Genomic DNA, 23199 nt, shown 5'->3' on the forward strand with positions numbered 1-23199 from the left:
TGGCTATTGGTTGCTGCCCGATTTTTTTGTTTTTTTATAGCAGTTTTATATCATCATGAAATTTGTTCTTCTGTTGTTTTCGACAGGTACAAAAACTTCATTTTAATGCACGTGCAAACCTACAGTTTTCGGGTATAAGTACTGAAACTTAAAATAAGGATAAGTAAAGTTATAAAAAAATTAATGACTAAGTAAATAAATAAATTTTTAAATTTTCTATTAACTATACTTTATTTTCATTTTTGATTTTCATCCGGATTAATCTAAATGTAATCGGCTTGCATGGAATTGAGATAATTGAAAAAAAAATCAAAATCAGTAGTACAATTACCCAATTTTTATATTTTTTTTTACAAAAGTTAATCCTACTTGATCTAGATAAACCATAATTTTTTTCTCAACAAAAAACCACTTATCTTCTAAAAAAATCACATATTTAAAACTAGTTGGAATAATACTAACAATGATAATAACCTTTATCTCTTTAAATAAGATCTTAAATTTAAATTTTATTAATAAAAAATATAATCAAAAGAGAAGAATTTTACCAAAAATATTCAAGAGAGATTTTTGAACGAAAATGAATAATCAACCAAGTCCATGATATGCCATACCAATAAAAATAGTAACTAAAATAAAGACTAGTGGGAATATTCCGTGTGAAGGTCGGTGTTATCCGATCTATGATGGTGAAAAATTAAAAGAAACAAACAAGTGAGGAACCCATTTAATAGTTTATTATGTAATTTTCAGTTACGTTACGAGCACATATTCTAGAAGCATTTAGTGTTTGTGTTCGTGACTTTGTGTTTGTGTTGTGTGTATTTATTTTCCGCGAACCAACGCGACCCACATATGTTGTAGTTCCCTTTGTTTTTTCTTCGTGTCCGCGCCCCTGACACAAGAACAATAACAACAAGGTACGCACGCTGTTATGTTATGTCTCCTCTCTCTACGTTTACCATTTTTATGTTCAATCTCACTATCAGTGTCATCACAAAAACGTGAACGCTAGCTGGTGGGTTGTTTATCTTTGCTTCTCAACGTTCTTGCAAAACTTGCTTCTTGTGTTGTTGTTAAATAAACAATTTCTTATCCCAAGGTTGTGTTTTCGTGTGTGTTTTTTGGTGGGTATTTTTTTTCTTCTTTTTTTGGTTGGTTGGTTTGTCCAACTGCATATTCTTCCTACTCTTTTCTCTCTTTTAATCTCTCTCTCCAACCGTATGTGAAAAATTTGTTCTTTGTTCTTTGTTGTTTCTGAAATCTGAACTTTATTTGCTCTGTTGAAAGATTTGTATCATATTTCTCTTTTTCTTTGACTTTCACCATCTGGGAAGAGGGAAAGAGGAGGTGTTTAGTTTGTTTTTTTGAGTGAATTTCCCGTGTTTCACATTAATTTTTAATGCTCATTTACGAAATAAGAGTTTGCATGTATTGCTAAGTTTGGAATTTGGTTCTGCATATATAGTTGTTGATAATTTCCAGATTGGAAGCCTGTTTACGCTGATTTGGAATGTTAAGGATGGTGGTGTTTTACTTTTATGCCTTTCTTAACTTTCTTGTATCACTGTTTTTTTTTTTAAACCAAGTGTTGCAACTGTTTCATTAGATCACATTTTCCTCTCTCAATGGAACTGTTTATTCTTTGACTCATTGCGATGGCAAATGTCTAAAATGCCTAAGTGAAGAGTTCATGTTTGTAGTTTTTCTTTAATTTAATATCTTTCTGCTTTTTTTTTTACAGGGGCATTGTAATGGCAACTTGTGTTCCTGCTGTAAGTGGTGCACTGCATTATGGAGTGACAAACTGCAAGGGACACAGCTACAGAAGGAGTGCTTCCTTTTCTGATGTGCCTAACACGGGATTCTTACAAAAAGATCTTTCATGGTAAAGATTTTAATCCTGGAATTGTATTAATAATTATTGCATATCTCACTGTCTGTTTTGATGTCTAAAAAGGAGTTATCGTTGCTTCTCAAGTGTTAATTGTTGTGTGAAGTTATACTTGTTTGCATAAGTTCATATGATTTTTATTGCAGTTATAACTTTTACATATAGTTTTATTGCCAAGGTAGGTTAGAAGATTCTGATCCAGGAATCATACTAGTAGTAAGCTCATATCTGGCTATGATAAAATGCCTAAAAAGGAATACTTGTTTTCTTCGGTAGAGTCTAGACTTGTATTTGATGGAAGTTTACCTGTTTGCATAAGATCTTTTACCTTTCATACTGGTTAAATTTGCAAATTCTGATGCATATGCAGCTCTGGTCGGCTTTTTAGAGTTTACAAATGGCAATATTGATTTTGATCAAGTTATCATCATGTTTTGTAATTTGTAGCACTTGCACAGTGTTTACTTAAAATTGTTTGAGGTAAAAAATTGTGGGAGCTGGCTAGAAATCTCTATCTGTAATGAAAAAAGTTGTACCATTATTATACATTGATTGTCTATTTGTACTGAAGTGTTTTGTAGTAGCTTCTGAAAATTTGATCAGAAAGAGACTGAATGGAAAAGGATCTTCACTTTCTGGTTCATCTGTCATAGCTGAATTAATGATTTTTCATTGTTTTGGGGTGCAAAATTTTAGGTCTAAAGCGGTATCCAAGGTCCTGCAGATACACAGATGTGGGTTTTCTGCACCTCCACTTCATAAGGATCAGAAACTCTTCAAAGTCATTTCCTCATGGAAGAAAGATAGTCCCACAAAATACTTTGACTTTATCGTCATTGGGAGTGGAATTGCTGGCCTCCGATATGCGCTTGAAGTTGCAAAATATGGATCTGTTGCAGTGATAACCAAGGCTGAGTCTCATGAATGCAATACTAATTATGCTCAAGGTGGTGTTAGTGCTGTGCTATGCCCTTCAGATTCTGTGGAGAGTCACATTAAGGACACCATTGTGGCTGGGGCATATCTTTGTGATGAGGAAAGCGTCCGGGTATGTTCTGCTCCTATTAAGTCTACATTTTAAATCATTCTTACAACCTGATCTATGTCATGGAAGGCTGGAACATTAAACTAATTACATCTGAATATGCCTTAAGCTGCAAAAATATTAAGATGTTTTATGAACCAAATTTTCATTTTCCAATGTATATTTCCATTTGCTGATAGTAATGTTCTGTACCAACAAATTACACAAACAAGGTGTTTTCAATTTGAAGTACAATTCATTTACTTGGTTCTTGTTGGCAATTGCTAAGCATGGAATTCTAGTGAATCCTTAACTTACGGAACTGATCAGTATTGTGCTTGAATTCAAGGGAAATGTTTATTTTTAACATGCAACAATTGCCATGTATCTTTAGGTGATAAATAATGATTACTAGGTTCTATGACTGCTGTATTGAGAATTTGATTAACTTTGATTATTCCAGGTTGTCTGCACTGAAGGACCCGAAAGAGTCAGAGAACTGATTGCTATGGGTGCATCATTTGATCATGGGGAAGATGGTAACTTGCATCTAATGAGAGAGGGGGGTCATTCACATCATAGAATTGTTCATGCTGCTGATATGACTGGAAAAGAGATTGAACGGGCTCTACTGAAGGAAGTTATCAGTAATCCCAGAATTTTTGTGTTTGAACACCATTTTGCTATAGATCTTCTCACTTGTCAGGTTTGTAGCATACATGGTTTTCCTAGAGTATTTTGAATGTTTTGACTATTCACTAACTAAAGCATGTCACTGGTGCTGCAGGATCGATCTGATATGATTTGTCTTGGTGTTGACACACTGAATTCTAAAACCCTAGAGGTGGGAAAAGCAATTATGTGTTTGATTTTTTTAGAAGAACATCACTGCCATTATTGAATATATTTTCTAAAATTTCATTTTTTTTAGCTTTTAGGTGATTAGATTTCTTTCAAAGGTCACTTTACTTGCGTCAGGTGGAGCTGGACATATTTATCCTAAAACTACAAATCCTCTGGTAGTCTTCTTTTTCAAGTGCTTGAATTCTCCTTTCCCATTTACTGCTTGATTTATTATTTATTTTAAGTATGCAAGAACATAATCATGATGGAAATTAGAATGCTCTAGTATGAGCTTATAATGTAGTTTTATACAATATCTGAACTCATTAATGAAAACAGAGTATTATCTTGAAGTAAAAAAATTGAAAATAAAATTCTTTATGTCATTAATTCACTTGGATGATATACTATAAATTTTATAATGCATGATTAAGGTATAAATGTTGAGCATTAAGTAATTTAATTTGCTTATTTAAGTGTTCACTGTACTGAAATGAATCATCCTATTCTTGTTGCACCCTTAATGTCTCAACCTGTTTTTGCTGTGTAACCTGAATTATATGGCTACTCTTATTATTTCCATGTTAATTTGATTACTTTTTCTAATCACAGGTAGCCACTGGAGATGGAATTGCCATGGCACACCGAGCTCAAGCTGTGATTTCCAACATGGAGTAAGTAGATTTATTTCAACACTCCGAATATTTACCGCCTAATGAATATCTCATGCCAGTCATACTGAATAAACAAAAAGTGCCACCGGTTCAGGATGTCTGTGACAAGTCTTGCGGTAATTTTGATGACTTGAGAACATGCATAATCAAAATCAACGTAGTTGCATTTCAGTGCAGAATTATCTGAGCAACTTAATTGCTTCCAATGCAGAAGATTAATTAGAGAATTATGTTGGACTCTTAGTGGCCATATGGAGCATTTTTTTGTAGCACTGAACTTTTTTTTTTAAAAAAAATGAATGTAAATAAGCAATGCAGTTTACAATGCGTTTGAAGTTAATATGTGATGATCTGTGTAGTATTCCATTATAAAATACACATGCACTGGCAGTGTCTGTGTGTATATGATGGAATTTATCAGCTTTATATATCCTATTTCACTCTTATGACATTGTTTATTCAAAATCATGATTTATCCAGGTTTGTGCAGTTCCATCCAACTGCCTTAGCTGATGAAGGGCTTCCTATTAAACCAACCAAGCCTCGGGAAAATGCATTTCTGATAACTGAAGCTGTCAGAGGTGATGGGGGCATCCTTTATAATTTTGGTATGGAAAGATTCATGCCCTTGTATGATGAGAGGGCAGAGCTTGCTCCAAGGGATGTGGTGGCAAGAAGTATAGACGACCAACTTAAAAAGCGTCATGAGAAGTATGTGCTCCTCGATATAAGTCACAAGCCCAAGGAGGAAATTCTCTCCCATTTCCCCAACATTGCTTCTACGTGTCTCCAGTATGGTTTGGACATAACTCGTCGTCCAATCCCAGTTGTTCCAGCTGCTCATTACATGTGTGGAGGAGTTCAAGCTGGTCTCCAAGGAGAGACCAATGTGAAAGGTCTGTATGTAGCTGGTGAGGTAGCATGCACAGGTTTGCATGGAGCAAATAGACTTGCTAGCAACTCATTGCTTGAGGCACTGGTTTTTGCAAGAAGAGCTGTGCAGCCCTCAGTTGATCACATGAAGGGCTCTAGCCTTGATCTGACTGCATCAAACTTGTGGCCTAGACCCGTTGTGCCTTTGCCACTCGGAAGTAATGTCACAGACAAAATTATGTCAACGACTAAGGAATTGAGGGCAGAACTGCAATCCATCATGTGGGACTATGTAGGAATTGTTCGGTCCACAATGAGACTAGAGACTGCTGAGCAAAAAATTGGTAGTTTAGAAGCTAAATGGGAGGAGTCTCTGTTTCAGCATGGATGGAAGCCAACAATGGTCGGGCCTGAGATCTGTGAGATGAGAAACCTCTTTTGTTGTGCAAAGCTGGTGGTCAGCAGTGCGCTTTCTAGGCATGAGAGCCGTGGACTACATTACACTGTTGATTTTCCTTATCTCGAGGAGAGTAAGAGACTTCCAACAATCATTTTTCCAAGTTCACCTGTAAACAGTACATGGAGTTCTCGGCAATTACACAAGCAGCCCATGTACCAGTAAGGCATCAAATTGAGCCACAATACGTATAAATGGGTAGATTTAATTGAAATCTAGTGAAATAAGAACCTTAAAGTGATAGTCTACTCCCTTATAGTTTTCTGATTTTACTTCATTCATTGTTTAACTATAGCAACTTAGCAAGAAATATATTCCCTATAGGTAATTTGGGTCAATCTCAGTCAGATGTATCAGGTTTACTTTGCAATCAAATCTCAGATTTTAGAGACTTTTATTTTGTTTTTTATATGATATCATGATTCTCAACATACTTCATGTGCCTGCTCAAGAAACATAAGCAGGTGATTAGTACTTGACATTCTTGATGTGCAGGAAATTAGGAAAACCTGTGATAGGGTTACACCATCATTCACTATTAATAATCATATTATTAACAGAGTAGTGTTAATGCTTGTTAGAAAGCATATATAGAGTGATATAGAGGTGGTTTGTAATCAATCATTTACCGTTGTCATCATACAAACTATAGAACATTGGAAAATGATAATCGCACATGCGACTTGAGGTATGTGTGCAATCTTAGTGCATGTTTGTTTAGATGTTTTCAACGGACTTTGTATCATTCTAAGGCATAAGACCCAAAGGTAACAATTTTGTTACTTCTGCGTTTTTATTCATCCGAAAGAGTGAAAATTGGTTGCAGTGTTTAAACAAACATGCTCATAATCATTTAGAAAAATCAGAATTAGAACTACCTTCATTCTCCTCATTCACACATTCCCACTCTTTTAATTGTTGCTCTTCTTCTCCTTTGCAATCCAATCCATCCCGTGATCCTTCACTCTACAGGGGAAATAAATATAGGATAAGAAACCCTTCTAAACACAAGCTGAAAGAAAACATGGAAATAAAGTGGCTCAAACATACAACAATGGTGTATAATCTCTACAATTACCAGCAAGGTTTAATCCCTACATCATTATACTTTTGTTGAATAAAACCAGTAACCGTCAAAATTTCCATGTGATACCCCCTTCACGTAATTCAAGAGAGATAATATTCATACTGTAAATTGAAATATGCTGTCAAACCAAATAAAAGGGACAGGGTCAAATGATCAATTGAAAGGTATTAAGCTGATGTCGTTGTGTAATCCCCACGTCATTTTACTTTTGATGCATAAAACCAATAACTCAATTTCCATGGGTCACCCCTTAATGTAATTCAAGAGAGAGATATTCATTGTGTGAATTGAAGTATGCTGTCCAACTAAATAAAAGGGACAAGATCAATTATCACTAGGTGTCAGACTTTTACACCTACATTACTTAATAATTTTCTGTAAAATACGAAATTAACAAATTCAATCATTTGATATTATTTTTTATTTTAATCATGCATATCAAAATTTTCATTTTTTTTTACTGCACAGATTTTACATAAATTTGACAGATACTATGCGAGTAAGATCAAAGAAACCACCAGACTGATCACTATGTTATCTAGCAATTAACAATTGGGAATTGTTACGTGCGCCATTTGTTTTTCTGGTACACCCAGCACAACATATGTAATTCTCATATTACCCTTCTGTAATTGGCCCAATCCGTATGAGACTTATGGATTGTCCAATCCATTTGAGACTTAGGGGTTGTAAATTAATTCGAAAGTCAGGTTCGATTCCTACTCAGATCGGTAATTTTAAATTAATTTGTAAAACATATTTTTGAAAAAATTTTAAAAAAATCATATGGGTCAGTTATGAATTGGGCCGATCCATAATTGGTTTACGGATCCTCAATCCGTAAGTCAATTATGGATCCATAATTGGCTTATGGATTGCGAATTCGTAAATCAATTACGGATCAAAAATCCATATATGACATGCGGATTGCTGATCCCTAATTGGCTTATGGATTGTGAATCTGTAAACCAATTATAGAAGGGTAATATGGGAATTATATATGTTATCTTGGGTGTACCAGCAAAACAAATGGTGCGCATAGCAATTTCCTTAACAGTTGCTTATAATGGGTATGTTGAAATTTGGGCTCGCGAGTTTGGATCTAGTTACTGTTGAATTTTGGTCACAGCTATAAACAGTGCCTTCAATTGTGGAGGTTTTCCTTAACTCATGGTATTTATCTCCTTAAACATACATACGTGAAGCATTTTCAAATGTTTGATTTTACCTCACAAAAAGAGTTTAGAATTAATTATAGATACAAGATTGATTTCGAATTTAAATAATTTTGAGTAGTTTTTATGTTAAATTTAAAATTTTATATTATTTCTAACATAATTTTATAAAAAATATATAAATATAAATCACATTACTTCAAAATTAATTTTAATAAAATCAATTTTATTCAATGTTGAAACACACTAAATAGAAGGACCGTTCATGGCCAATTTCATCACAGAACTAGCGAACTGATGCAGCGAATCTCCGAGCATCATTGATGGCTGCTGTGAACTCTGAGCCTTCACCGCCAATCATTGAACCTTATCCTTCACTACTAAGTTGCGAATCAATTAGGTGAGTCTTCTCATCAAAGAAAGAGAATGTGTTTGAATCGTTAATCAAGACACTAAGATAAAATACAAGCATTAATAATTGCAAATAAATGATTGTCATTGAAGGGCTTTATGACTTTTGTTCTAACTTCGTGCAAATTAATATTATAAAATGATCCTCGATTTGGAATTTCAGATCTTCTGTCCATCATCCTCGTTTAGGACATCAAGCACTATTGCTTTTGGTGCCTGGATTTGAGTTTGATAAAGAGAAATTTGATTGCCACGTGTTTCACTTTTGTTATTACTTTGTGTTTCTTTTTCAAGATAGTATTATTTATCGAGTTATGTGAAAATATTGTTACATAATACATAGTACAAACAGAAAAGGGCCCAGCGACCCGGAAATCCTGAATTCAAAACTTGATAAAAGGAAATCAAAAAAGGTAAAACAGACTCAACTTGGAAAATACCCGAAAAAAAATCATTCACTTGATACTAACATATCACATAAAAAGTAAAAAAAGTATAATGTAGAGACTTCTAAAATGATAAAAAATGGTAACTTACAGTACACGAATGTGTCATTTATAGCATTCATAAAATGATTACTCCGTTATCGATGCTGCTTGTGAATTTTTCGTTTTCATATTAAAAAATCTAAGAGTGAAAAAAGAAAAAGTCCATTTAACTCTTTTCAAACATGAAACAAAAATATTCCCCAAAGCAAGAGAGAGAGCATGAATTTTGCACAACAATGTTTATGAATGAAAATCAAAGAAAAATAATAAAATGACAATAACAGTCATGCCACAAACTTATGTGAAAATAACTTTATTGAGAGAAAATATTGTCGGTGATATAAATCTCTCTTCTTCAGAGTTGGCATGAAATAGTAATTGCCTCACGGGAGTCTAAGGAAGCCACTTCATGATCCCTATTTATTGAGTGGTAGAGGAAAACTTTGAAGAAACAAATTTTCTTAGTAAGACTTATAGTGATTGCTACCACAACCATGAATTGTAGGAGGCTGCTTTATGTAGTTGTGTGGTTCAATCTCTGTGTAGCATGCACATTCATTCAAGTTTCAGCTGGGAATGCCTCTAACTTCAGCAAATGTTGGTTCCCAGCAATTTACAACTTTGGTGACTCAAATTCAGACACAGGAGCTGTTTTTGCAGCATTCACAGGGGTGAAGCCTCCTAATGGCATAAGCTTCTTTGGAAGCCTCTCAGGAAGGGCTTCTGATGGCCGTCTCATCATAGATTTTATGAGTAAGCAAAGCATAGTCTATATATTTCCCTTTACATATTCATAACCATAGGTAGATAATACATTGACTTGTTTGAGCTTTTTTATTTGTATGTATCAATTAAATAGGCAACTTTTTACTCATCTTTAGAGGGATCATTCTGATTCTGACCCTATTTGTTACTCTATCACTGATTGGACTACGAAAGTGGTTGTTGATTAGATAGCTTGTACATAACCTAATTTAACTTATGGAGAAATTCATTTTATTTTTATTTTTCTTATTTTCTTCTCCTAGACATCCTTCTGGATAAGTTTACCGAAATAGGCCCTATCTTATACATTTCTTATGTATATCTCCTTTTTGTGTGTATGGACATGTGCAGCTGAAGAGTTGAAGCTGCCATACCTGAATGCATATTTGGACTCAGTTGGATCCAATTACAGGCATGGTGCAAACTTTGCAGTAGGAGGCTCCTCCATTCGGCCTGGTGGTTTTAGTCCATTCCCTCTTGGCCTTCAAGTAGCTCAGTTCCTACTGTTCAAGTCTCGCACCAACACTCTTTTTAATCAGCTTTCTAACAACAGTTAGTTTCTCTTCCCCTCTGCATTTTCTTTCATGTTTATGTGTTTTTGTCAGTGTGCTAGACGAATGTGTATTGATATTGTTTCCAACAAGAACTGTCATCATCCTGAATTTAATAAAATAACATCAACAAAAGTCTTATCTCTCTAGGTAAGGTCGAATGCATGGATCACACGATGCTATTGAGTTCGATTAAAGACCAAATCCTTAGTGATATTATTTACTATAAGATGATCTCTCTTAATAATTTCCTCTAATATTCTTCTTGGTCTCCCTCCCTCTTTCGCAAGGCTAAAAACTATGCAATTTACTCTCCTCAACAATTCTTTGATTGGCCTTCTTAGTACATATCCAAACCACCTTAACCGATCTTCTGCTATCTTTTCTTCAATTGATGTCACACCAATATCTCTTCGTATTCACTATTCAATCATTTTATATCCTGTCCTTTTTTGTGTGGTCATAACCCCGTCTTAACTTTCTCATTAAGTGCTAATATTGATGGCATATTTGAAAGAGAACCACTTTTATGAAAGAAGTAGATGGTTATTCCTTATGACTGATGACATTGCAATTTGAACCTGTGTGATGTTTCCAGGGACAGAACCACCTTTCAAGAATAGTGTTCCAAGGCCTGAGGACTTTTCCAGAGCCCTATACACCTTTGATATTGGACAAAATGATCTTGCCTTTGGTCTTCAACACACTTCACAGGAACAAGTTATAAAGTCAATTCCTGAAATCTTAAACCAGTTCTTCCAAGCAGTGCAGGTAAGCAATCCTCAATGCCTTGATGGCATTATCAGGTATGATATGCCATATAGCAATAAGAATTGGTTCTGTAACTAACACTTGTAATTTTTTGCATTTCAGCAACTATACAATGTAGGGGCAAGAGTGTTCTGGATTCATAACACCGGTCCAATTGGTTGCTTGCCCTATAGTTACATTTATTATGAGCCCAAGAAGGGTAACGTAGATGCAAATGGCTGTGTAAAACCTCAGAATGATCTTGCTCAGGAATTTAACAGGCAGCTCAAGGACCAAGTGTTTCAGATAAGGAGAAAGTTCCCACTTGCAAAATTTACATATGTTGATGTGTATACTGCCAAGTATGAACTAATCAGCAATGCAAGAAACCAAGGTGATCTTCAAGTCCCCGAAGTCACAAAATTTAGGGGAATGCAATGTTTTTGGTTATCAACTTAATTATCATTGTTCTGTTGGTCAATTAACTTGTAATATTTCTATGCTTGATTTGTGACAGGTTTTGTGAGTCCATTGGAGTTCTGTTGTGGCAGTTACTATGGTTACCACATAAATTGTGGGAAGACAGCCATAGTAAATGGAACAGTATATGGAAATCCATGCAAAAATCCTTCCCAACATGTTAGTTGGGATGGCATACACTACTCTCAAGCAGCAAATCAATGGGTTGCTAAAAGAATTCTCTATGGATCCCTCTCTGATCCACCTGTTCAAATAGGGCAGGCATGTTTCTGAGTATAGTTCATTCAGTTCACGCGTTACTAGCTAGAGAGTGCCATACATTATGGGGGTGGTCTTCATTCTTCACATTGTTATTATTTCCATAAACAAGCACTTTGTTTAAGAACAATTAATTGGGGAGCTGTGCACATGAGTAAGAACATATATCATAATTTATGTTGTGGGAAAAGCTTTTGTAGCTCAATTTTGGAAATGTGAGGTCACACTGTAACGGCTCAACTACCAGATTATGGTGTATATCTTTATAAAGGATTGAAAGACAAGAATTTGTTGTTTAGTCAACTTAAATATTTGGATTTTAGTGCAGGCCCCTTTTATAGTTCAGTCCAAAATTCCTTTTGCTCCAACTGTTTCATAATCTCGCTATGTTTTGAGCATGGATGGATTGAATTTTTAAAAATCTAATTCTGTAAGGAAAAATAAAATAAAATCTATATCCAATTAAATAGATTGGATACCCAATGCTCTTGCAACACATTCCAGAAAATTAAGATTATGTGAGCATACTCATTTCCTTTGTAGAACACCCCACAATCTTTTGTTGTTTTTCTTTTCACCAATGGCCTACTCAATCATAAAAGCATCTCCGTAAAACAAATCTATCAACGTTTTTCTTCTATTTTTTAAATATTTCATACTTCTATGTAAAATCATATCACATTTCTTACTTAAAAGTTTAAATAGTTAAATCAAATTTTTACTCCAACCAAAAAAATCACTAAGGGTGTGTTTAGTTTGCATTTTCATTTTCTATTTTCATTTCTTGTTTTTATTTTCTGAAAATTGTTTTCATTTTTAAAATATTAGAATTGTGAAAACATATTTGGTTTGACTTATTGTTTTCTGTTTTCATGAAATAAAAATACTGAAAATTTATGATATATTGACTTCTTATCTTTTTTATATTTTTAGATTTACTTAAAATTATATTCATTGTTACTGTCATTTCATTTTTAATATTATTTTGTCATGGTCGAGCCCCCGTCGCAAAAAGCGCAACCAATAATACTGCAACAAACAACTTTCAATTGAAGCGGGTCCAAACGGATTATAATTTCACTTTAAGATGCTATATATTGCTATACATGTCATAAGTGGCAACTCCAGTTGGAATTCTCCAAAGGAAAAACAAGATTAATGATGGTTGTCATGCATAAACAAAGTTGAAGAATTAAGTATTAACATGGCCATGCATAAGTAAAACTAATCAGAGACATCTGTAAAAACAATTAAATATTCACTAACATTTATTTTGATGCAAAAGTAATATTGTGTTAATGATTTTTTTTTAAGAAAATGATGTGTTAATGATTAAATACAATTTTACATTGTTTAGTGAAAATCGTATTAATATTTACATTTTGTTTGGCAGATTAAATTAATGAACACTGGGCTGGGCTTGATTTTTTTGGACTCTTTCGAAAATGGCTAACGAAAGCCCAGAACTCAGCAAAAAAGATAATTGCTTGTGCAGGAGTATCTTTTAAGTTTTAAGTTTTATACAGATGGAAACAAATTTATTTTTATCATTACCTAACCGAATAATATATATGAAACAAAATCAACAATAATATATAATTTTTAATATTTCATATTGTTAGAATATAAAATTATAATTATATTTAAGATATATTTCACAAAATATATTTCAATATAAATAAAATATCATATTATATAAAATATTATTAATTAAGTTAAAAAAATTATTATTAACATATAGTTATTTTAAAAACATACTAAAAAATACTGAATTGAACTTTATTTTATTTCAAAATTTATATGTGATAAAATTCGTTTGGTTTAATAAACAAATAAGGCCAAGCTTATTTTTTTAGGCTCAATAAATTACAGTCAAACTCAAGTGTTATAAGCTTGATATTAAAATCTTGTGTGTAACTTATAAAAAATGTTAATTTTATATAAGAAAAAGACATCATTTACAGGGATGCAGCATCCAAATGGCATAAGCTTCTTTGGAAACCTCTCGGGAAGGGCCTGTGCTGGCTGTCTCGTTATAAACTCTATGAGTAAGCAAAGTCTATAGTCCCATTCACATACTCACATCCATGCATGCATTGATAATACATTGGCTTGTTTGAGCTATTTATTTTGTATGTATCAATTAAATAGGCAACATTTTCAATATGTAATTTGGTCAATTTTTACATGTCTGTATAATATTGTGTCACATTAAAATTGATTGACTCCATATGATATGAACATGTAATAATTTTCTTCATCTTTAATGATGTCATTCTTCCTAACCATATTAGTTACTCACTTTCCATAGGTTTTACAAAATGGCCCATGACAGTAATTTGGACTCTAACATTAAGGTTTTTAATTGTCCGTCACTATAAGGTGGTCGCAATTGGGATCACATTCGTCACATTTGTCTATGATTTATCGTGATATCAATAAACGTGACAAAACAGTAATATGATTGCTACCAATTTAAAACCTCTTCCTATTGTTGACTAAGTTATTCATTTTTTATGTATATCCTATGAAGCACCAACATGATCCCAAACAACGGTGTTCTCGTTTTCGACACGTTGACACATGGATATGCGTTGGACACGCACCGAACATGTGTCGGACACGCATTTGCCGTGTCCATTTTTTTTAACTTTCGACACGATTCTGGATACGGGAAGCCAACAGACACGACACAACTTTTGTTATTTTATTTTCAAAATCATATTTCTTTTAAATCTTAAAAGATAAAAGATTAGATTTTAAATTATAATAATAGACTAGATTTTTTTTATTATTTCCTCTTCACTCTTCCTCTTCATGTCGTTTACGCTTCCTTTTTTAAAAATATATAGATAAAACATTATATTTTAAATTATAATAACATATTAGAATTTAGATTAAATCAAATTAGAATAACAAAGATTCCTCTTCGCGTTAGTCGTGTCACTCCTTCATTCACATGCGTTCGTTCAACTTATGACCTGTGTAGTATTTATAATTGCTGACTTTGACTTGCTGTTTGTTACAATTGTGGTTGCGACCTCTAACTTACTATTTTAATTTTGGCGGGATGCATTGTAACTTTGTTAGGTTTGCAACTTTGAAATCCTTTTTTAGTTTTTAATTTTTATATTTTTTTTCTTCATCTTTCGTAGGAATTTTTAGTTTAATATTTTTTTTTACTTTCTTACCTACTAATACTAATACATTTAATACTTTCTGATTTTTAATTTTATATCGTATTTTCATAATAGTTTTTAAATATAATACTTAACCATTCATAGTTTTTAATTTTAAGTTTGTTTTTAGATTATTTATTAAAGAGATAAAGTTTTTGGTTGTAAAATTTTCTTTAAAATTATAATGATGTTACTTAATATAATATATCCGGTATTGGTGTTGGGATCCGTGCTTCATAGTGTATATCCATTTGGTATGTGTATTAACATAAGCAGCTGAAGATTAGAAGCTGCCATACATCAGTGCATATTTGAACTAAGTTGGATCCAATTACGGGCATGGTGCAAACTCTGTCAAGTTCTCTATAAAGATTAATCCTCACTAAAACTAAAACTGACGAATACTCGCACTAATATAATGTGGTAACAAAAAAAATATAATTATATATTCAAAACTTAAATCTCAACAGAAATTAATCATCAATAAAATTGATGAATACTCACACTAATTTCATGATAACCAAAAAATATAATTGTATATTCTAACCTCAAATTTAAGACTAGCAGTTAGATTAAGACAAATTCATGTAATTGATCAACACACAGTAGATATAACTGTATATTTAAGTATTATGTGTAACAAAATTCTCTTTTCAATTGCTTATTATAACTGTATATTTCAAACTTTGTGGAAAAAGCAAATGTAGCTTAACTTCACTTTGAAAATGCTATATCACATTATAGAGTAGGCTCAACTGCCAGAAAATATATAAATCTTTAATAGATTTGAAAATAAGAATTAATAGTTCAGATAATATTATAATCTTATCTAAAGCCCAATTAGTAGTTCAGAAAATGTATAAATCTTTATATAATATCACAATTATCTAAATCCTAAGGACTGGTCAAGACGTGGGCAAATAAGATTTTTACGCAAATGTCGTGCATTACAATGTAAGCCTAAGATTTTGATATATGATGCCACCTACAACAGCGGCTCTGCAGTCTGCAGTGTCATATTCATGCTTGTCACGTTCATAAGATCCTTGACTATAACATCGGAACTAGTAAAACTATGTTGCATCTAAAACGTGGTTAGAAGCAACTGAATTTTCTAATGGGACGTTTGGTGTACCAGCAGCAGGGAAACTTAAGTTTCAACATCCATTTGTATACATAGAAATTTGAATTTCCACCATTTATAGATTCAATTATACAAGGAAAAATATGAGTAACCGGAATTTACTCTTCACTATAGAAAATAGACATATATGAAGTAACTTTTGTGAACATGCTTTAGTAACAAACAATTGGATAGTGGAATCTACTTCCACTTTGTTATTGTTTCCCCGGCCAAATATGCAAGCAACGATCATAATGATCAAAACAGTTAACCTTATCTTGTTTTATATACAACCACAGGTTTATAGGACCGTAATGCCATTGTTTTTTATAAGCTGAGAATTGGTGTCAAGGAGAGTTTCCAATGATCTTCTTGATCTCCTGTTTCGGGCCCTGCCGGCTTCTTTCAACAACTCTTCCAACCTACGCCTCTCATCATCCACATCTGGGTTTGCTGTTCCAAGCTTCTCTTCTCTCATGCCAACTACATATTCCAAAATTTCAATGGCATCATCCACTCTGCAAAACATCACAAATGAACAAGAAATGTTAGCAACTATAACCTCAAAGTTAAGAATTCTTGTCATGCATGGAGTAGTAAACAAAAGAAATGAAGAAAGTAATAGTGACAACTAACAATTACCTGCTCTCTCAGAAATATATGCTAAGTTTGTTGACTTTTATAATGACTATATTAAAATTCATACCAACCATGTTTTCTAATTGCTTGGCAATGTAAAAAATTTAACGCTAATAATGCATAGAAATTAAACTCTTCCCATATCAGAACAACAAGGATTAAGGAGAGTGAATATATTACCTTCCCATTGCATCATAGGTGCCTGCTAGATTGCTATAGACCCCTAAGGTGTCTGGATGATATGGAGCATACTCTTTTTCCAATATAGTCTTGGCCTCTTCAAACAAATCTGCTGCCTCATTTATAGCATAACACTGCACACAGGCAAGGCCCATTTGGTTCAAAGCAATTCCAAACAAAGCGGTTTTCTTCTCTCCGCTTGCACGAAATTTGGCAATGGCGCTTTTGAAGATGTTGTAAGAATCAGAATAGTTCCCTAGCAAGTAATACATAACCCCCATTTGGGCCTCAATTCCTGCAACAGTGCTTTGTTGGCCAGGAGCATTGCCATATATCTTCAAGGCCTTTTTGAGCAACTTCAACCCTTTCTCCAAATCATTCATGGATTGATAGATTGCAGCAACATCTATCAAGCCACTAGCAATCTCTTCTGAGGGGATCCCTGGCTTGATCTTGCCGAAAATCCTGAGTGCATTTTCACAGTAAGATTTGGATTCTTTGAACTTCCCTATCTTGTTGTACAGATCAGCCAACCTAACATAGACTGAAGCAACTGTTGGATGATTCTCTCCTTTGGTTGATTTGAACACAGTGAGTGCTTTCTGATAAGAAAACACCGCCTCATCATAGCGTGCCAACGCCAGGTAGGCATCACCTATGCTGCAATCAACTGAAGCCACATCTGCTTCATGATCATTTGCAGCAATAGCCATGCTTGCCAAAACATAATGCTCTAGAGCAGCTTCATAATCACCCTTTGAGTCACAGATAAGCCCCATTAGTCTCCTATCTGCTGCTTCCTCAATGGAAGCAGGAGCTCCATTTCCCCTGTGAATGTCAAGAGCCATCTGACACAGCTTCTCAGCCTCATCAAACTGCAGTGCCTGAACATGTGCCTCGGCCACATACCGGCATGTCTCGCCGAATCTCGGGTCTGTTTCCCCCAGGACCTGCCCTTGAATCTCAAGACCTGCTGCATAAAACAGCAGAGAATTCTCAATCTGCCCCATCATTGCATAAGTGTCACCCAATTGCATGCACCCTGCAAACTTAGCCAGTGCATGCTCTTGGCCATCCTCCAACACCGGAATATCAATGGAACGCTCAAGAACGGGAATGGCCTCATTGTACTGTCCTAAATTACAGTATATTGTTGCCAAGACATGCAGACACATGACCATGTCCAAACTCGGTTTCCCATCTGCACAAATCTCAAATGATTTCAAAGCTCTAACAGCCAAATCAAGCGCTTTTCGAGGATTCTCACCCGAGGAGATCATATCTCTTGTTTGCTTGAGCAAAAATGGTCCCAATTCAGGATTATCTAAACCTGCAGCAATACGCTCCTCGATCCCCTTCAAACCAAGCTCCCTCCTATTCCTCCTCGTACGGTAAGTGCCATTTGCTTTTCGGACACCCTTTTCGCTCCTCTTCGGAGTTGCCTTGGATGATCCTTCAATGACTTTTGTGTTTGGTGAAGATTGGTTATTGTCATCCTTCTTTGACACAACAACATCTTTCTCAGCATTGGCATTGGAGTCCTCTTTATTCTCTGTGACCACCTCCTTTGTGATCTCCAAATCCACAATATCACCAGCAAGATGGCCCAGTTCTGAATCAATCCTTGACTCACCATCATAGTCGTAAGAGTAGAAACTAGCCCTGGAGGGTGAGTGATCAGAGCTCCTCATTTCACACACATTGTGATACAATTGCTCAATTGAGGTATCCACCACTCCATCAATAGCCAAATCAATTGAATCACTCTGAATGCTTCTTGGACTCAGTGTACTCCTTGGTGATGCTTGTTGAGCAAAGTTTTCCTTATAACTCCCACTTGGTTCCTCTGCTGCACTATTTACATTCAATTCATCCATGGCTAAACCAGGCATTGAACACAATAATCAGCACCTCACTTAAAATTAATAAGCAAAAACCAAAAAAAAAGTTAGAAATTATTCAAAACAGGAAAACAAAAATCAAAGTTTGCATTTTGTAATACAATAACGTTTGGGGGTGTAATACAAAATCAAGAGCCAATTTTCACTTTTCAGGTGCAGACCCCAAAACCAATGATGACTTCACGGGTGCTAATAATATTTCAATAAAAGAATGCTCCTGTCTAAGGAGAAACAGAAAAAAGATACAAAAGTAAAAGGGAAATGAATCAAACTTTATAACCCATTACAGCAAACCAAAAAGAGAAAGAAAAAAAAAAGCCAAAAGCAAATAAAAATATTCCATCTGGTTGTTGATTGCGTGACATTGCTTCTTCCCTGACGCTCCTTATGTACAATTCACAACACAACACAAAAAACGTTTTCTGAAATTCCATCATTGTCAGTGATCAAACTCAGGACAACAAAAAAGAAATGTGAATGAAACAAGGAACACAATCAAGAAACAAACACTTTTGTTGGAAATAGCAGAGAGCAATCAAAATGCAACACCAAACAAACCTCATTGAGAACATATACACAAAAGGGTGTGCCATGTGTGTGATTGAAGGCATTAACATTAAATAAAGGAACCAATGCAAAGCAAACAATAACACAACAGAGACAATGAATGGGGGTGCTACTGTTACCTTTAGTACTCTCCGAAGGATATAAGCCAAAACTTTCAAAGGTTGCTTGCTTTCTTGTATGGGTGTTATGTTATTATGTACAGATGAAGAGATATGGGTCAACATATCTGTACCATTTGTAATTGCACATATATATATATATATATATATATATGTGTGTGTGTGTGTGTGTGTGGAACAAGACCCGTGTCAGGTAATGGAAATTTTGAGTGAATGTGAAGGGCAGAATGGGAATTGAAATTGGAATTTTTGAGATTTTCTAGATAATATATGTATGCATCATGTCATGTGTGCAAGAGTTGTACTTGTTCCACAGAGTTGGAATGTTGAAGCAAAACCAAGAAGGTGACCTCTCCCACTCTTTTCCTTCGTCTTCAACTTCAACAGCTTTATTATTCTCATAAAAGACTTGATAATTTTTCAAAGTACGATTAATTAAGGATTATATATATATATCTATATATATATATATATATATATATATATATATATATATGTATGTATTTGTATCTGTTCTTGGTACATGAACTGTCTATTATCAATTCTCAATCATGTATTAATTATTGATTGGTTTTTCTTATATGAAAAGAAATAGCTTAATTAGCAGCATCCAAAGCCAAACTAGAAATGAAAAAAAAAATGAATCATTGTTCCTTAAGCCTAAATTGATTATCACGATATTTGGGATAAAAGTCAACTATCTTATTGATTATATCGAGTGAATTCCAAATATTTATTGTAAGAATAAATGATCAACAAACATTTGATAATTTACACGCGGAAAAAATGGTGATTTCTTCATATCAATAGACATAAAAATGTCTAGCAGTGTCTCATGTGTAGATCAGCTACAATGAAATTGTTCTAACCTAAATGGTAATCTTAAGTTTGAGTTTTAAATATTCAATTATATTATTTATCCATCATGATATTGGTATCAATATCTATCAATAAGCAAATTTTGTTTATCACTATTTTTTGTCAAGAAAATCTTTAATAAAATTTTCCTTCCAATCTTATTTTTTCTATTTATAAGATTTAAACTATTATCACTCAACTAACAACTTGTTGGTGAATATATAATTATAATAAGTACTCACAAAACTGATAAAAAATAAATAAGTACTTGAAAATAGAATTTTATTACATATAATCATATCTAGTTCAAATAAAATTATTTCCCAATAAAAATAACATGTGTAGTCTTAAAAATAAAATAAAAATGTTGGGCACTGTAGCATCACCCTCTAAAAACACTATTATTAAGTCAAATGTTAAAAATGTTTTAGAAAATGATTGTTTGATTGACTTTTTATTAGATTAGTGTCTTTCAACTATTTTAAATTTTCATAGATATTTTGTCGTAAAAAAATGTTATTCGTGTTCCGTCATCATTAAAAATGAAAAGAAAAAAATCACATGTGGATAATATTGGGGATGATATTTTATGATTTGTTTTTTTGGACTGATTTATTATTATTTTAGTTTGCGGAGATGTTGCGGTTGAAACGTAAGAAGCATAGGGTGTCGGGATTAACGGCTTTTGGACGCGAAAAGACTAGGGACAAGGGAAAGGGTAAAGTGACCGTCCGGTTCCGTGTGAGGGAGTGAACGTCCGAGTAGAAAGTGGACACGTGGCGAAAGTAGAGTGCAATGATTGGTTGGGTTTTTGAAGTCCACGTGGACCACATATCCGGCTGGTAACTGGTTAGTAGCAGTGATGGACCCCTCATACCAAGCCGCAGACGTGGGCCGGGCCCGGGCCCACTACCCAAAAGTTACTTATTCCCTGACGAATATGACTTTTTGTATTTGATAGAATTTGAACAGAGCAATATATTATCAGACAGGATATAAATTTTCTGATTGAGTATTTGACTATTTGGTAATTGCTAACTTAAAAAAAAATATTTAGTAAGATAAATTTTTATATGGACACAAATCTAATAATTCACTTTTGGGCACTATCAATGAAAATTTTACAGCAAATAAATTAAAAAGAAAATAATGGCAACATGTAAAAAAAAGTGTAACATTTGAAATTAAAAAAAATATAGAGAAATTCACTCTATTGTTTTAAAAGAAAAAGATAAACTCTGTTTTTTCGATCCCTACATTTCAGAAGGAACAAAAATAGAGAGAGAAAATTGATTTATAGATGAATGTGTTTTGCAAATTTTTGTGGGTTAAACAAGTTGTTTGAGATAGCATATAGGAGTGAGGAAAAGTGTTTGCAAAAAAGGAGGAAAAGGGGCAATGACTTCTTTCTAGAATAGGGTGTTCCTGTGTTAGAGCTGTAAATTTTTTTTTTTTAAAAAAATGCAGACAAATAATTAATCTATAATGAATATGGGGAAGAGTAATTAAATAATTGAATCAATGAATGCACAATTTGAAACAATTGAACATGGATTGGAGGCATAATTTTTTTCTTCCAAATCTCAATGTTTTTGAAAGAATAACAAATTATAACACAGCATTATTCCATGTTAAATTTGTGGTTACATTGGCAATTAGACTATGCAGGGTAACATGATATAAGTGTTGAACTCAAATAGGCATGACAACAGGAACAATTTTTGTTTATAGTCATCCCCCTACCCTTGAAAACCGACGGGACTATAAATTTGTCCCTTGCCCCAGCATGATCGGTTTTCCCCACCCCACCTCGGAAATACACATAAAATAGCCTATAAAAACTTATATATAAACAACAATCATAACATAAATATAATTTTGGACAACAATGATATATATATATATATATATATATATATATATATATATATATATATATATATATATATATATATATATATATATATAAAAGGATAGTTTTATGATTTAATAGGGATGGGGCAGCAGAATCAGCATTAGCAAAATTATCTTCATCCACGTCCCCAAATTTAAAAACTGGGAAAAATTTGAACCCGAATTCGATTAACTCGATTTTTTTTCATCAAAATTGGGATGGGTTCCGATGGGTGTTCATGGCTGCAAGTCATGGAGTTGCCATGTCTAATCGGAGACCAAGGATATAAAAAGCTGGCATTAAGTTGATAAGAATAAGAGGGAGGGAACTTGGGTTTTTCTATTGTTTTAATTTTAAATGTTAAGATTTTATATATATTTAATTTATTAGCTGTAAAATTCACATTAATTGTGCCTAAAAGTGAGTTGTTAAGTTTGTGTTTATTTAAGAATTTCTCATCTATTAATTGCATTAAATTTAATTTCTTTTAAGTATTTTTTTTTCTAAAGATAATTCTATTTGAGTTAGATAAAATAACTATGGACAATGAAAAATTTCCGAGTTAACATAATTATATATTTTAAGATTCGAGTATCTAGTTTAAGCGAAATAACCTTATGTGAGTTCATTTATGCACTCATGATGCATTCCAGGTTAATTTGAATGAATTGATAATTTAACTTTTTTATATTATTATCTAATCATATATTGTCTTCTATAATAATTTTTTTTAATTTTCATAATAAAAATAAATATTATATGCAGTTACATTGTAAAAATCTTGTATACTGCAATCTAAAAATTGTCATTGTTAATTTTTTTAATATTTATCTTAAAAATACACTAAGAATATTTTTTATTAGTTGATAGAATAAAAATTTATATATAAATAATGCATGATTATTAAACTCTTTAAAAAGTAATTTTAATGATTAATAGTGTAAAATATTTAAACTGATGATGCATGAAAATTAAACTAATATTTTTAAATTTAATATTATTAATTAAG

The 23199-nt window shown here is 33.2% G+C and overlaps 3 protein-coding genes across 5 annotated transcripts; 2 read left to right on the forward strand and 1 right to left on the reverse strand.

Moving 5' to 3' along the window:
• The first annotated feature begins 811 nt into the window (after nt 1–811).
• Nucleotides 812–6174, forward strand: LOC114411685 (L-aspartate oxidase, chloroplastic). 2 transcript variants are annotated; one of them, XM_028375336.1, is made up of 8 exons: nt 812–920; nt 1745–1888; nt 2591–2942; nt 3382–3624; nt 3706–3762; nt 3857–3937; nt 4374–4435; nt 4916–6174. In XM_028375336.1, exons 2-8 carry the CDS (start codon nt 1755–1757, stop codon nt 5928–5930), a joined length of 1944 nt encoding a protein of 647 aa, XP_028231137.1. In that variant the 5' UTR covers nt 812–920; nt 1745–1754; the 3' UTR covers nt 5931–6174. The 2 variants fall into 2 exon arrangements, with proteins under 2 accessions (XP_028231137.1, XP_028231138.1); XM_028375337.1 differs by lacking the exon at nt 812–920 and adding an exon at nt 931–1018.
• Nucleotides 6175–9261: 3087 nt separating this feature from the next.
• LOC114411686 (GDSL esterase/lipase At3g27950-like) lies at nt 9262–12070 on the forward strand. Its single transcript, XM_028375338.1, has 5 exons — nt 9262–9679; nt 10043–10243; nt 10841–11013; nt 11116–11386; nt 11510–12070. The coding sequence occupies exons 1-5, from the start codon at nt 9421–9423 to the stop codon at nt 11743–11745; spliced, it is 1140 nt and encodes a 379-aa protein (XP_028231139.1). The 5' UTR covers nt 9262–9420; the 3' UTR covers nt 11746–12070.
• A 3989-nt stretch (nt 12071–16059) lies between these two features.
• LOC114411687 (protein KINESIN LIGHT CHAIN-RELATED 2-like) lies at nt 16060–19570 on the reverse strand. 2 transcript variants are annotated; one of them, XM_028375339.1, is made up of 3 exons: nt 19439–19570; nt 16852–18766; nt 16060–16550 (listed from the first exon to the last, which is right to left on the reverse strand). In XM_028375339.1, the coding sequence occupies exons 2-3, from the start codon at nt 18741–18743 to the stop codon at nt 16334–16336; spliced, it is 2109 nt and encodes a 702-aa protein (XP_028231140.1). In that variant the 5' UTR covers nt 18744–18766; nt 19439–19570; the 3' UTR covers nt 16060–16333. The 2 variants fall into 2 exon arrangements, with proteins under 2 accessions (XP_028231140.1, XP_028231141.1); XM_028375340.1 differs by having other exon boundaries at nt 16852–18730; nt 19439–19566.
• Nucleotides 19571–23199: the final 3629 nt, after the last annotated feature.

This window comes from Glycine soja, chromosome 5 (genome assembly GCF_004193775.1).
Source record: "Glycine soja cultivar W05 chromosome 5, ASM419377v2, whole genome shotgun sequence".
Classification (NCBI taxonomy): domain Eukaryota; kingdom Viridiplantae; phylum Streptophyta; class Magnoliopsida; order Fabales; family Fabaceae; genus Glycine; species Glycine soja.